The 14,917-nt window shown below is 46.0% G+C and overlaps 1 protein-coding gene across 5 annotated transcripts in view; it reads left to right on the forward strand.

Annotated features, from left to right (window-relative positions):
- The window catches only part of LOC139061095 (uncharacterized), a 28,358-nt gene extending 23,166 nt beyond the window's left edge, over nucleotides 1-5,192 (forward strand). For 2 of the 5 annotated variants that reach the window (XM_070540620.1, XM_070540621.1), the window contains 3 exons: nucleotides 1,485-1,555; nucleotides 3,624-3,674; nucleotides 4,987-5,192. In XM_070540620.1, coding sequence (XP_070396721.1) covers nucleotides 1,485-1,555; nucleotides 3,624-3,633 — 81 coding nt within the window. In that variant the 3' untranslated portion in view covers nucleotides 3,634-3,674; nucleotides 4,987-5,192. The remainder of the gene's footprint in view (nucleotides 1-1,484; nucleotides 1,556-3,623; nucleotides 3,675-4,986) is intronic. The other 3 variants (XM_070540618.1, XM_070540619.1, XM_070540622.1) reach the window with 2 other exon arrangements.
- The last annotated feature ends 9,725 nt before the right edge of the window (nucleotides 5,193-14,917 follow it).

The following is a 14,917-nucleotide window of genomic DNA, read 5'->3' on the forward strand; positions in this document are numbered from 1 at the left end:
GGATGGCGCGGAGAGTGTCTCGCGCGGCGTGGTTTAAACGGAGCGAAGCGTTGCAGAATGAGTAACACTGAAGTACAACAATAGCAGTGAGCAGAGTCGTCGGTCGTCAAAATCTGATCTGCAAGTTGACGCGTCAGCTTTTATACCTGGCTTGTGGAAGGTTCCAGGTTAATTCTTGGTGCCAGCGTGATTTCCAGAAAGTAATACGCAATTGGCGTCGCCCATATAATCCGATTACAAAATGCTTTGGTGACAAGAGCCAGCGGATAGAACTATTGATAACATTCGAAAACTTTCTCATACACGCAGGCGCGTCGTGCGTCGATCGATAACGTTTAACACTTAATAATAATATTTGGGGTTTTACGTGCCAAAACCACTTTCTGATTATGAGGCACGCCGTAGTGGAGGACTCCGGAAATTTTGAGCATCTGGGGTTCCTTAACGTGCACCTAAATTTAAGCACACGGGTGTTTTCGCATTTCGCCCCCATCGAAATGCGGCCGTCGTGGCCGGGATTCGATCCCGCGACCTCGTGCTCAGCAGCCCAACACCATAGCCACTGAGCAACCACGGCGGGTATAACGTTTAACACTTGTCAGCGGATGAAAACCAATGACGGAAGAAAGATAAAAGATGTGAACAGATGACGGGATGTACTCTGGCGCCATCTCTTAGCGATAATCGCAGAACACGCCGTGCACGGCACCACGGTTCGCGAACCAGGCGGCGCTACGCTTTTCTTTCATCTTTCGCTGTTGTGCTCATTCGTTCGATTACGCAGGGGCCGCCGCCGACACTCGCAGCAGGAACGGGACATTAAGAGCTGAGCTCTAAACTTCAAACAAAGCTAACCACTGAGTGTAACAGTTTACTTACTTGGGAGCTTTTCCCTTCCGCGTCTGTAAATGCTCTTTGAACTCGCACAATCGCTCCTAAAAGCGACTCAACCTGTCCAGCTGTCCAAACTGAAACGTGCCAGACGTCTCAAGTCACTGGCTTGCCCGCAAGGAATTCATGAGGACGTTCTATGCCGCTTCTCGGTGCAAGCGCCCATGGCGTAATGGTTTCTACGTCAGGCTTCTGTGCTGGGAGTCCTGAGCTCGAAACCTTCCGGCGGAATGATATTTAACATGGTTATTACTTTTTTATCGCACAGTGTGTTGTTGAAAATAACGAATTTACAAGTTCCAACAAACATTTAAAGCCATAACGACGGAGCTTAGGTAAATCCATGTACTTCCCATAATTCCCATGCTGGATTGTTCCAGCTCCCGTAGAAATTAGCTCCAGAGTTTCCGCTAGTAAATATTGCTTGAAACTGTGTATTGTTCGGTTTCTTAGCTTGTCACGCCAGGTGTCAACACACCCTCGTTTGCTTTGCCTCCTCATAGAGGGGGAGGGTGCTTTGAGGCGCGGTCATTGAAAAACGTATGGGAGGGTAACACATACATAGCTCCACAGTAAAACTTCTTTGTTCCCAGAAAGGAACTTTCCATCTCAGCCGGGACAACTTTCGTCACAGAATAGACGCAACCAAGGGACAATATCACCAGTGAGTGAAAAAGGCAGCATACCTATTTCATCCGTTCTTTTAGCAGCCATATTTTTCTGTATGTTGTGTAGTTGCCTAATCACCAAGGAATTACGGGGAGTGGCCGTTGGTATAGCTGAGGGCGTGACATTCGTAGGTTGTCTTCCATGCGCATCTAGGTTGTATGGCGTTCAGCGGTGACGAAATAAAATCAACACAAAGGGCAGCAAAAAATAAATGCCACCCACGTTCGAAATAGAAATGACGTGTTCTGGCGGTATACAGAAATTTCGGGAACGGGGAGGGGGCCTCGAAGTGCGTTTACTACCCTCTGGCTACGCCACTGAATACCACTGCATGATCGGAGACAAGTTGGTTCACCCAGGTCAGGCATGTTTTGATGTTACACTCTGATCAATAAATAATAGTCGTCATGGCATGAGATGGGCAATGTGGGTAAGACACCAAAGTGTGGAAGGCATTGTCATAGCTAAAGGAAGAGAAGCATTCATGGTGGTCTGTTGATTTTGTGCCTACATCAAAACCTGGTTATGACGCATGCCGTAGTAAGAACTCGAGAATTATTTTGACCACTTGGGTATCCCGAATGTGCAGCCTATGCGCGGTAGGGGAGCGTTTTTTGTATTCCGCCTTCATCCAAATTCGGTCGAGGCGGTTGTCATCGAGTCCATTACCATGTGCTTGGCCACGACACACAATAGTGGCTGAGAAGCCATAACAGGGGATAATAAAAAGTGTTGGACTGCGACAGGCAATGCAATTAATTGAGCTGATAACTGGTAGTCTTAAAAATTAAATCATTGGTACCAAAGAAAAGGAAATCAAGTCGGTGCGATAGTGACAGTCGATGACGACAGAAAATTCGTCACTGTGGAGAAGTTGAAAATTTTCACATGCATAGTACAAGGCTGAACCGACCTCTCTGGATTAAATACTTAGAGTAGCTAGAGTAGCTATTAAAAAGGCTCAGAATATTGCTTATTTAACGAATGCTCTTCAATATGGGGTCACATCTCATGCATTATATGCCCCTATTTAGGAATCGCAAGAGTCATGTGGGTAGTGATGGCCAAATACTCCGCCAGAGTGTCAGTGTGCGTTCTGGCATTGAAATCTCTTTAAACTCAGTGGAAATTCCCAGTGCGATTGCACCTCGAACAGTATATCTCCACATGCCCGAATAAAGAATGAAAGCGATAATTTATCACTTCTTCGTAAAGCCAGTAAATAACCTGTACTCTTTAAACCTTACCCACATATCGCATAAATCAGACTCCATTTTGCTCATATATAAAATTTTGAACAATGGTACTTCCATAGGACCGGCGAAACTTAGCATTGTATAAAGTGAATCTAAACAGGGAGAAAACGATGGTTTATCCATTTCTTGGCAACATTTATTTCACTTACATATGTTAACCTATTTCCAAACATCAGTCCTAGCATGACCATTTTCCCTCTAAATAAAACTCGGTGACTGACCTCATTCTGCCAGTGACCTCGTGAAAAGATGACCATAAAATTTTTAGCACTTCCACTGACAGCTTCGCTCTTAGATATAATTGTGTTACGCAAATTTTCCTCCAAAATGCCCGAGTGGTGTAATGTCATAACAAACATTTCGCATTGACTGAGTAGTTTCTTGGTTTATTTATCCATCCAGAGCTCTTGAACACCCTGAACCACGCAAACGCTACTAGAAACGCTTCGAATGTTGGCTATGGATACCCTTCGACACCCGGAATTCCTTGGCTGTAAAAGCTCGTAAATCGAGGAGGTTTTTTTTTAAATTCCGGTTTATTGTAAGACGGTGGTTTCATCCGGCAACCGAAGCTGTGATCACGAGAGCGACTGAATATCATAGCGATGTAATTATTTGTGTTTTAACTAGTTGTTTAATTGTTTAATAATTGATTAAGTAAATATTATTTAAGATATGAGTTTCCTTCGCAAAAATTGTGCATACAACAGTTTTTATATAAATGATGATTTAGGAGGTTTTTGATGACAGATCGTAACCGCGTTTTGCACATAGGAAGAGTGTCGCACCATCCTTTGTTTTCCGCAGAACCAGTTAGGTGCGAGGATGGGACAACTGATCGTTCAGATAATAGCTGACGTAAGTACTCGTTCGAGCTACGGCACCAGTCGGGCATTAAAGTAGCGAAGTAATGCTAGCCCTGTAGTTGACAGCTTGACATATTGCCCTGGATTCCATGTTCTCCAGCAATATAGAACACTAACTGAAATAGTGTACATTAGTTTTTCTTGCTCTTCAGCTAGATTTCATCATTCGATTCGTCTTCCTTTAAGCTACCTAAATCTCACATGGGTGCATTTTCGAACAAGCGTTATTCTTGTTTTCCAGTAAAGACAAAGGGAAATCGCAAGCCGATTTGCCCGATTATTTATTCGCTTATATTCTTTCAAGAGCTGTTTCCATGACAGCGCAGAGATTTTATTGCTTTAGTGAAGTGAAGCATCTGAATTTACCATGCCCTCATCATCAAATAATACACTAAATGTGTCTTAGCCTAATTTATACCTCATAGTGCTGCAAACGAAAAATTAATTTCCTTCGAAGGTTTCCGTGAAGAGTCTGTTTCTTTTTTTAGAATGGTGGTTATATTGGGACAGCCTGAAAGACGTTGCTCGTGTAAACGGTATGGAGTGAACAAGAGTGAAACATCCCAACATGTTCTCCATTCGACTTGTTTAACGATGCCACGTGAGCACTGACCGTAGTGTATTTTAGCGCCTTACAACGGCCATAATCAGTCATAGTTGCAGAGTTACCCGTATGGAGCAGACGGCATTCTCCAGTGTAAGCGTCGTCTGCTGCGCTGTTGCCTTCAGAACAACGCAGGACCATTGGTAGTGCTTTCGCGCAACTTTTAGAAATGAGGAAGTCTGTACGTGCAGAATCTACATTGTTGTAGTGCAGATAAAATGCTTTAGCTCGTTTGCTCGTTTTACAGACAGCCACGATGAAGTAGAAGTGGGCAGCGGGGTCATGTAATGCTATTCTTTATGAAAATTACCTAGCAATTGAGATCCAGGGAAAAGGGGGGTAGGAAGGCGGGAGATGAAAATACAAAGACGATGAGGTAAAGACGAGAACAAGGGGAAAGCAGGAGCCAACGTTTTGACAAGTGGACTAGTCTTCTTGAAGAGGACAAGTCCACTTGTCGAAACGTTGGTTCCTGCTGCCGGATATGTTTCACTTTTAGTTTTTATATAATCAGCGCTTCTAAATGAATCGATAAGCTGGGTTTTGCCCTGGGCGCAATAGTTGAACATAATTTGCTCATTAGCATTTGTAGCAGTGCGAAAGCTTTAAAAAAAACAGACAAATAAAGTGAGGCGTTTTCCTGTGCCAGATTTGCAGCATCTGGTTTGAATAACAATAATACCGGCGTTTGTTTGTGCAGAGCTTCGTCATCTACCGAATAAGCATCTTCTCCGACACGATGGGGACATCATAGTAGGCACTGCGGTGAAAGAACACGCCTGCGAGAGTGCCAGAGGCCAGCGGCACACGAGTTGTGCCTCTCATTGTAGCTGTTAGTACAGCATTGTACTTTGCGTGACATCATTGTACTCTAAATTAAATTGTCTTTGATGGCTTTCCTTTCAACTTCTGTTTTTGGCAATGTTATGTAAGGAATGAGAAGGGGAGCGAAGTAGGCACGTTTTCACAAGTCACAATCACGTGAAGGAAACTGACAAGCACATCAAGGAAAAGATTGGTTTGATTACTAGTTTTTACTGAAATGGCGACTTGTGGAAGAAAGGAAATTGAAAGCGGGCGACAAAATAGAGGGATAAAAACAGGAACAGCGCAACACAGGACAAGCGAGTAAACAGCACAGGACAAGGACAGGTAAATAGCACAGTAAAGACACAGGTGCTGTGCCCTTTACTCGCTCGTCCTGTGTTCAGCTGTTCCTGTTTTTATTTTAAAGATGAACCAACCAGCCCTATTGAACACTCTGGTAAAATAGGGGGCTTTAGATGGGATAGAAGCCCACGTTTTCGAATAGGGCACGCGAAACGTCAATTAGTTACCGTGGCACCAATTTGCCATACCTATTCTCCAATGCTATACGTGTACGAGATCTAAGCACCGGAGTGTCAGCCTGCATAGAGCTTACCTCCGGGATGGCCGATGTGGAACATCGTTTCTGCGGCAAGACGTCGCATGATGCGTTAACATTGTAGTAGGCGACCTGCTTAAACATACTACGACCCGGAGCAGTTGTGAAGCGAAAGCATTAAAGATCAATTAAACACGGCTGAGTGTTCCGTCGGGGTGTGTCATCGAATTTTTCGACCAAATTAGCGCGAGTTATTTTTTTTGTAATGTTTCTGCGTTATGTTGACTTTAGACAAAAAAATATTTGGACGATATTGCTGATAAATCGAGGACGCCACACGCCACCGATGTGCTGCGCGACGATAGACTTGGGAAGCAGTAGCGGCCAACAAGACCAACAGGCACGCGTAGTTGCTAAACTGAGAAAGAGAGAGAGGGAGAGAGAGAGCGAGACAGCGGAACCCGCAAGCGAGCGTCACGTGACTGCCTCGTCGACAGCAACCCTTCTCGCCCCGCAGCGTCGCAACGCCGTATCTGCTCCGTCGAAATGAGGTTGTGACGTGGCGTCGCAGCCAATGGAAATTTAAGTGCCCTTTCGCTAATACAGAGGACGCCTTCTTCGCTCAATGGAACATTTTACGCTTTCGTATCAGAAGACTCGTAGGCTATTAGGATGCATTAAGGCAGCCGAATTAGGCGCCCTCGCTGTGAAATGATGAACGAGAAGAAGGGGAACAGAGGTACGCGATTTCCGTAAGTCACCAAATTATGAACCAAAGCGGCATTGACAACATGGTGAGCATTGGGGGAATTATTTGCTTTAATCCAAATGTTGAAATGAATAAGTGAAATGAAAGTCGACGAAGAAAACAACTGGAAGCAAGTGGGATATGAACCCACGTCCTCGCATTATGTGTAATATGTAAAAAAACTAGGTCTGAATCCTCAAGCTCGGGCTAATTTGGATGCGTCTCAACATGACAATGTGAGGGGGACCAGGAAATACCATTAAAACAGTGTCACTGAGGAAAAGTGGCGCGTGCTGAATTCGATTACAAAACCAAAGGAAGGAAACTGAATGCAGTTAACGAATAGATGTACGTTGGCATACTTTTATCATGAGAATTCATCCGGCATAGTCATGTCGATCACCTCACCGGTAAAGCATGTGGTGGTTTGGCATTATCAAGACGAAGTTGTAAGTAGCCTACTAAGGATTGCGAACAAATTTTGTATGAGACATTTCTTGTCAGTACTTGCGTACGCATGTACAGTGTTTGATCAGTGGACGAAACTTGACATAAAAAATAGACTGTAAACTATAAGGATCCGGTTTGCTTACAAGTACTCTCGTGTATTCAGTGTGTCAATGTACAAAGAAACAGTAAAGTGGAAATGCTTGCAGGAATGCAGAAGAGTGCTCCGATTAAAAGCTTTTTATAGCATTTTTTCTAAAATACGTATCAAATGAGACTAATAATTGTTACAACCCGAATATGCGTCGCTTCGTGCAGATCATGGAAATGATGATAGAGAAGTTACATGAACTAAGTTATTTCGGATGTTTTTTTTCCACCGTACAATGTCTGAATGGAAGAAGGCGCCTGGTAACGTTGATACTATTGCGTCAAAGCATGTATTTACTACATCTTTATAGGTAAAGCTATATATGTAAACTATTTTAATTTTGATGACATTTTGTACAGAACTCTGTTTATTTGTATGCTTGGTACCTAGATCGTTTATTTTGTGAACTGAAAAGGAAGAGGTCCGGACACCGTTTAAAATGGTTTAAAATAAATACTTACGTTTCGGCTCCCCCACGGAAGCCTTGCTGACAGTGAAACATGCGGCATAGCTCCATTTTCATGGGCGGCTCAAAACATGACTAAAGCACATGGCGTACACGGGTCGCAGATTGCCTTCGTTGGGAATGGGAGTGTGCGCCATAGTTTCGATGATTAGGGACTCGAGAAAAAGACGCAAAGAATGATTTCGTTCCTTGGCAATCACACGACGTTTTTCCTAGTTAATCGTATGTGACCTGGTTTTGCAGTGTTCGGCCAGGGCATCCGACGCAACGTTTTGTTTCTGGACGTAATATCTGTGCTATTTATGTCTTGTTTTTTGAAGTTGCCAGTTTTTTCGACGCAGACGTATGGACAGTCTGCAAACGGAATGACGTATACACCACCTGGGCAGCTGTCCTTTTCCAAACGGTCTTTCAAATGCACGAGCTCATGTCTAAGTTTCTGGGAGGGAACATGCGCAGTCTGCACGTCATATGACCGCAGGACGCGCACAAGGGTATCTCTTATGTCGGAGACGTACGGTATCGAAGCCCGTTTTTTTTTTTTTGGGGGGGGGGGGGGGGGTCCAGGCTGGGTGGGTACTGCGCGAGCCAGTTGGCGCACTACTGAGTCAATGAAGTACTAGGGTATCCAAGAGCTGTCAGTTCTCCCCGCACATGTGCATTGTCCACCATGCGCTCTTGCGCTGTTGTGCCCACGATTTTCGCCCGACGAACAAGAGAGCCGACAAGAGAACCTCTTTTGCGAAGGAGAGTTCACGGATGTGGGGTTGAGGTAGCGACCGGTGGGAGTTTGCTTTGTAAACACCTTGAAGAAGAGGTTTGGCAAATCGCGTTTCCTCTCCCTGCATTGTGTCCTGACTTGTATTCCTCCCCCTCCCCTCGCTAATTTAATACCGATTTGCGCTGCGGGTAATGAAATAAATAAAATATACAAGCGCGTAACGCCCATAGAGCTTGCAGAATTAGCGCAGTGTAAAACTATTAAGATAACTCAATGCTAGGCACCTTCTGCTACTATGAGGAATAAAAAAATACTACAACCGCAGCAGGCTCTTCAGTCAAGACAAATTAGCTTGGTTAATGCGCTTTCAGGGAAAAACGAACCAAAAATGGTTGTCCGTCACTGCCTAGCGAAGTCGTCAGAGCGGTATGCGTGGCCATAGCTTAACATTGTCGCTAACCATGTGTGTAGCTTTTGTCCTGCATACTCACTTCGTAAAGCGGTACTGGCTCGACTTTGATGGTATTGCACTGGGCAAACACGGACGTACTTATGTGCTGTGTAAATTCTCTATCGCGTCCGAAAGCGCTAGCTGCCATATAAAACAGGGTTAAACAGCGTGCTCTTAATCCTGTAAGTAGATTGTTGCTATGCGAGGGAAAGAGCGGTAGAGCAATGCATAGATAGAGCTAAGCACAGGGCTGCTTCACTAGGATCGCTTCTATCATGGCACTCATATGCACCGTCCAGGTGCATTTCTGCCATCGTCGTCACCGTTGCCGTGATGTCCCATATAATACAAGAGCGATAACACCGCCGCCACGAGCCACATGTCGTATGTGCGAGTGAAAGCGTACGAGGGTGAGCCGACGATAGCGACTCAATCTCTCGCGCCTAAGGAAGGAAAGCTGGGAGGGAGCGCGCCGTTTTCTGACGCGCGCAAGACACCGGGAGGTTAGATGAAAGGGGGGGCGGGGGGGGGGGGGCTGGCGGCGTTATCCTCCGGCGGCTGCGGGATATGGCGCACTCACACTCGGCCGCGGAAGCACTATCGCTATCGCTATCGCTATCTTGAAAGCGATATACGATCTACAAAGCCCACCGAGTCCTGATAGCTTCGTGTACGCTGTGCTTTCGCCTTTTAGTTCACCTTGAAGTGAGAGGTCACAGGAAGGTCTGTTCGCTCGCTGCTGTTGCCGGGCATCCTTACTACAGCGGTTCGAAGCAGTTTGCGTGGTCATCCAGTGAGGTGTGTTCATGTTTGCTCGCGCGCGCTTGACACCAGGCTTGTTAAAGGGACACTAAAGCGAAACAATAAATCAGTTTTGACTAATGAAGCATTCCTTGAGAGCCCTGCAGGCAGTCATTTCAAAATAACAGTATGATTATTAAATGAGAACATGAAGGTACAAGTATTAGTATTTGAATCTCGCGCCGAAGCCGCAGCGCCGGTACGTCAGCGTGACTTCAGGGATTCCAAAGTATGTTTTCGCGTTTAGGCCGCGTTGGCTAAATAAAGGTTCCCGAAACTTGCCATGTTTGATATTTGGTTCATTTATAACACATTCTAGTAAATCTGTACCGCTATATATGATTAGTATGCCCTAGAAGATGCCACCAAAATTCAAGACGTCACAGCGCCCACGTGTGGGAACTTGAGTAGGCGTCGCCACCAGTATTTCGTTCTTGCGCTTTTTCTGGCTTACCAAACGTCTTACCGTAGTAAGAGTGGTGATTTTGGTGTTGTAGAACGGTAATTTACTGACGTAGAAGAAATCATTTTTCACTTTAGTGTGCCTTTAATCTAGTAAGTGAATTTTTACATGTTTGAGCGCCTGATAATACTACCATCCTTACTTAGTTTAGTTGTATACTGATTCGCTATCGCAATCGATGGTTCGCCTTTCGGGTGGAACTGCAATTTTTGGGATATTGGTCAACTACATACCGGTCAACTAACATACCGGTCTGCCAAAGGAGAAAGCACTCTAACGCCTTATACCTACTGGATGCTTCTGAAGTGAACCACAGTGACTGGACTTTAGCCGTAATGGTAGCAACGTAGATGCTGGTGTACAACCAACTGAAGGGTGAATGATTTCCTCATGTTCGCGAAGTTTTCAATCAATAACTTATCAGTAGCGTAAAACACCAGCGGGATCTTCCCTCAAAGAGAGGAATACTACTTTAAGTAGTGAATGGGATAACAGAAGCTTTCAGCAAGCAACACCGCTTAAAGGACGCTACGCACAGGCGTCGCACTCGGGCAATGATGGAGAACCAAGGTAGGGCCATCGTAGCTGCAGCAGTATTGAGTCCGCGGGCCACAGTTCGAGAAATACAGCAGCCCCCGTTTTCAGAGATGCATCTTAAGCTGAAGCACATGCTTGGCTTAATCTAAGTGACGCTGGGAGAGGACTGTTGAAGCTAGGTTGAAGAGGTGCATCGCCAGCGGATAACAGCTTCTTCGTGAAGAAAACAAAGCCAAACGCCTGCAGTTTGCGAAGGATCTGCGAGGGCTGGACACCACTCGACTTGAACGCGTCGTGCGTTCCGATGAAAGCTCGTTGACGACTCAGTGAGACCACAGGCAAAGAGTGTGGTGCCTTGGAAACTGTGGGTAGGTGGCGTTTCGTGTTCAAATGTTATTATACCGCTTTAAGAAATATGAACTGAAGCTCAACATAATGATTACCCTTATATCTTCTTTTTACATGACGTTTACCCGAAGGCCTTGTGTAATATATAAATATAGCCACTTTCAAATAAGATAACCGTTATTTCGGAGACATCCCGTCATCGATGGCGGCGACCGAGAAGTGGCGGCGGATACCGGGCTATTAGTCACTAACAACCCAGAAATTATTCATTACCCTTTCAATGGGCTCATCGTAAATGGTATATCGAAGGGAGCTTCTGCACAAGTGACATCGACTTTTGCATCTGGAAATATGCCGTTAACCGTGAAACTATGGCAAGACAAATTTCTTGCTATTTTAGTGCGCCAAACCCAAACTACAGCGACCGCAAAGCTGCGGCCGTCAAGTTCTGCTTACGTCAGCCAGCAGCGGCCGGCCTGCACACTGCGGCGTCGAGGAGCCTGGAACCGCAACGCGCCGGCTGCCCCCCGTTTGAAAGGGAAATAATTTATTTGAAAGAAGGCAGAGAGATGGGCCTCAGCTGGTGCCCTCTAGCTTTCAAGTGTGCACTAGGAGCCCTTTGTAAAGCATTGTATTTTCAACCCTTCAATAGATGATCTAGTGGATGTCACTGAAGCTGGACGTATTTGTTATAGTTTAAAGGCAAACTCCGGCGTTTTTTTTAACCGTATTAGGATATTTCCATTTTCAAATGGCATTGACAGTCCTGTCACCGGTAGGGCCGGTGGTTCAGTTTGCTTAGAAATTCATAAACAATTTTAACTAACCAATAAACGAGACACCTAAACCGGAGCGGGTAGCTGCTTCGTCAGAGATAAGGTCCGCGTGGTAGCGCTCAGCCACGCCAAGCACAGCCGCCGCCGGAGTAGAACCCTCCCCTTTCCCCTTTCCCCCAATACCCCCGGTTCCTTGCGCGCGGTGAGAGACGACCCCCTTCCTTCCCGCCTTCCTCCCTTGCGCGGGTGAGATCAAGCGACTTACTTCGGCTCACACTCGCAGGCTTTTACTCGCACCTACAGCATACGGCATGTGACCACGGTGTTATCGCCCTTGCACTTTATGCGGTGCCTCACGGTGACGACAACGGCGGAAGTGCGCCTTGAGTGTCCTTATATATTCACTAGCGCAATAAAACTGTCAACAGAGGAAATTATTTGAGAATGCCGACTTTACAAGCCACAGTAGCCGAAGGCGAGGAGGACAGCCTGCACAAGCGTATGTAGCCTCAACTAATGTTTGTAGAGCTACAAGTGGTCTTGCGCGGTCTGAGTTGGCGGCTGTGATTGTGGGCCTGTGCTCCCTTTACCGCTCTCTGTTTTTTATTCTTGTCACCTCCCCTCCCCTCTCTCCCCAGTGTAAGATAGGAAGATTGAGTTTTGCCTTCTGCTTAATCCCCTTGCCTTTCCGGTTTCATGACTCTCTCTCTCTCGAGTTACCTGTTGTGGATGAAGCAGATTTAAGTGACCTTATAGATTTAGGCACCATACCTTATCTGTCTTTAAACGACAGGGGAGTGGTCTAACCCTCATTCACGAATTACCTGAAGAAGATAGATTGCAGTTTTTAGATATTAACATCACTTTAACACCAGATCACACGTGTTGGATGTACTTACCACGAGCCCGGAAAGACCTGTTGCCTTTTGAGTCCGCTCATTCTAAGACGGTAAAACGCGCCATTGTTATGCTGTGTCTGAAGGAAGCCCTGCAGAAATCATGTGTACACCTGGTAAAGGACAGCCTCAACAATCAGATTGGCAGGTTACAAAAGGCTGGTTTTCCCGTTTCCGTCGTGGCTGCAGTGGCAGAGAAGCTTCTGCAAAGCTTGAAACCTAGAACACCTCAAGATGGTGGCGGTCAACCGAAGACCAGACCGGCGGTTCTCCCCTATATTCATAGGGTGTCCCACAACCTAAAGAATGTAGCCAATCGCTACGGTGTGCCGGTGGTATTTTCTGCCCCGCGCAAGTTGGCCTCTTTGTGCCCCCGGATTGTCTCCGGTGAGGAATGCATGCGAGACTGCACGAAACGTCACGCCGCCCAGTTTGTCAGGTGTTCGGTCGGGGCTGTGTATGAAATTTCCCTGACGTGTGGAAAAGTTTACATTGGCCAGACGGGCCGTTGTATAAATGAACGACTAAGGGAACATAAGCTTTCTATGGTTAACAAAAAAGGGTCAAATTTGCCCTTACATTGCGGCGCATGCCCTTTGGCTACTCCTGATAAAGCATGCCAGCCTTTGCTGGCTAGAACCAAAACCTTAAGGCGCAGTCGTAACCAGGTAGCACGTGAACTCGCAGAAGCTTTTTACATTGATAAGTCAGGTCATGATTGCGTAAGCGATTCTAGTATCAGTTTGTATAAGAAAGAGAAAACGTTCTTGGCATGTGCGCTTAGGCAATGATTAGGCAATGAGAATCTAGGTATATATATTTGTGTTCTTTCTGAATAAAATCAGTCGCGAGTTTGCGCCCGTCGATGTTCTTACTCGTCCGTGTCTCTTTTTTTAGCGCAATTCCCTTCTTTAAGTATGTACGACCGACTCGCCCAACAACGTGCTCTCATGAAGCAGATTATTCGAGCAAGCAGCCGGCAACAGAGAATAACATAGTTGTAGTCACTGTGGGAGTATGCTGCTGTCGCAGTAAATAAGTTCATAGCGGAAGGAAAGGATGGTCTGCTGTCCTTTCCTTTTCTTTCTGGAATCTAAGTTTCATTTGTGACGTATTAGATTTTCATTAAACCTTTATATACATATAGTCATTTTCTCCAATATCTTTCTTCGCCCAACCAAACTTTCAGGCTTCTCAAGAGGATAGCAATCAAAAACGCGGGGATGAAGGAGATGAACCTACTTAGGCGAACCTACGTCCACTCTTTCATCATTGGCTGAATCACCTACGCTATCCCGCACCTAAAAACAACTAAAGGAGAGAGAGACAATGTAGACACCCTCATCAGGGAAGGAGCCAAACCTCCCTAGGTTTTCCACCGTGCACATCAACCGAGACGAACCTCAACCTAGGAATGTCAAACACCCTAGAGGAAATGTGCGAGGCGAAACTCACGGCACAATATGTCAGACTAACTGGCAGCAAAACGGGCAGATCTACCCTTAGAAAACTGGGCTAGCAGAGCCCTGAATCGCGAGAGGGGATAACCACCATCCCCAAAGAAATTGCCAACAGGTTAAGAATACCCCGCGCCCTAAGAAACATGCACCCCATACACAGCAAGGTATGCAGGAGAAGCAGAATCTACAGACTCCAAAGCTCCCTCTTCCAAAAAACAAGGGGGTAGTGTACACCGATGCGGCAGAGTACCCAGTAGGGCACTGCGCTGCAGTAGTAATGAGCGACAAAGGCGAGCTAATCTCGAGCTGTAGCGTGAGACACTCTTCACCAGAGGAGGCAGAGATGGCAGTGATTGCCCTGGGAATCACAAACCCATCAATCAAAAAAAATTATCACCGATTCTAAAATTGCAATCAGAGCCTATGACACCGGTAAGGTGTCCAAAAAGGCCAGCAAAATTCTGCAAGAGGGCGAGTAGAACGTACCCTATGACCTAATTAGAATAACATGGGCGCCCGCCCATAGCGGACTCACTGGGAACGAGATCGCCAACGAGGTCGCCCGAGGAATCACACACTGGGCCCCTGCGCAGGCAGACCACTCCCTGTCCAAAAAGCGACAAAACCACATACCGAGAAATTCTAGAACACTTTAGAATGAACAGGAGAAACCCTCCCATAGATAGATCTCTCACAAAGAAGGAAGAAGTAATCTGGCGAAAACTGCAGACGGGTGCCTTCCCAAACCCGTATATCTTACACAAATGGCATCCTGAGGTGCACTCTTCCAAATGCAAAAACTGTGTAGGCATAGCAACCCTAAATCACATGCTCTGGACTTGCCCAGTGCTAAACGGTCTACACGGGAACAAATAGTCATGGGAATCCTCCCTCCATAGCCAGGAAGAACAAGCCCAAAAACAAGCCATCGGTCAAGCTTAGGGTGCTTGCCGGAAGCAAACTGATTCCGGCCGACGTCTAGGGGGGAGGTAGACGGTGA

Source organism: Dermacentor albipictus, chromosome 6 (genome assembly GCF_038994185.2).
Source record: "Dermacentor albipictus isolate Rhodes 1998 colony chromosome 6, USDA_Dalb.pri_finalv2, whole genome shotgun sequence".
Classification (NCBI taxonomy): domain Eukaryota; kingdom Metazoa; phylum Arthropoda; class Arachnida; order Ixodida; family Ixodidae; genus Dermacentor; species Dermacentor albipictus.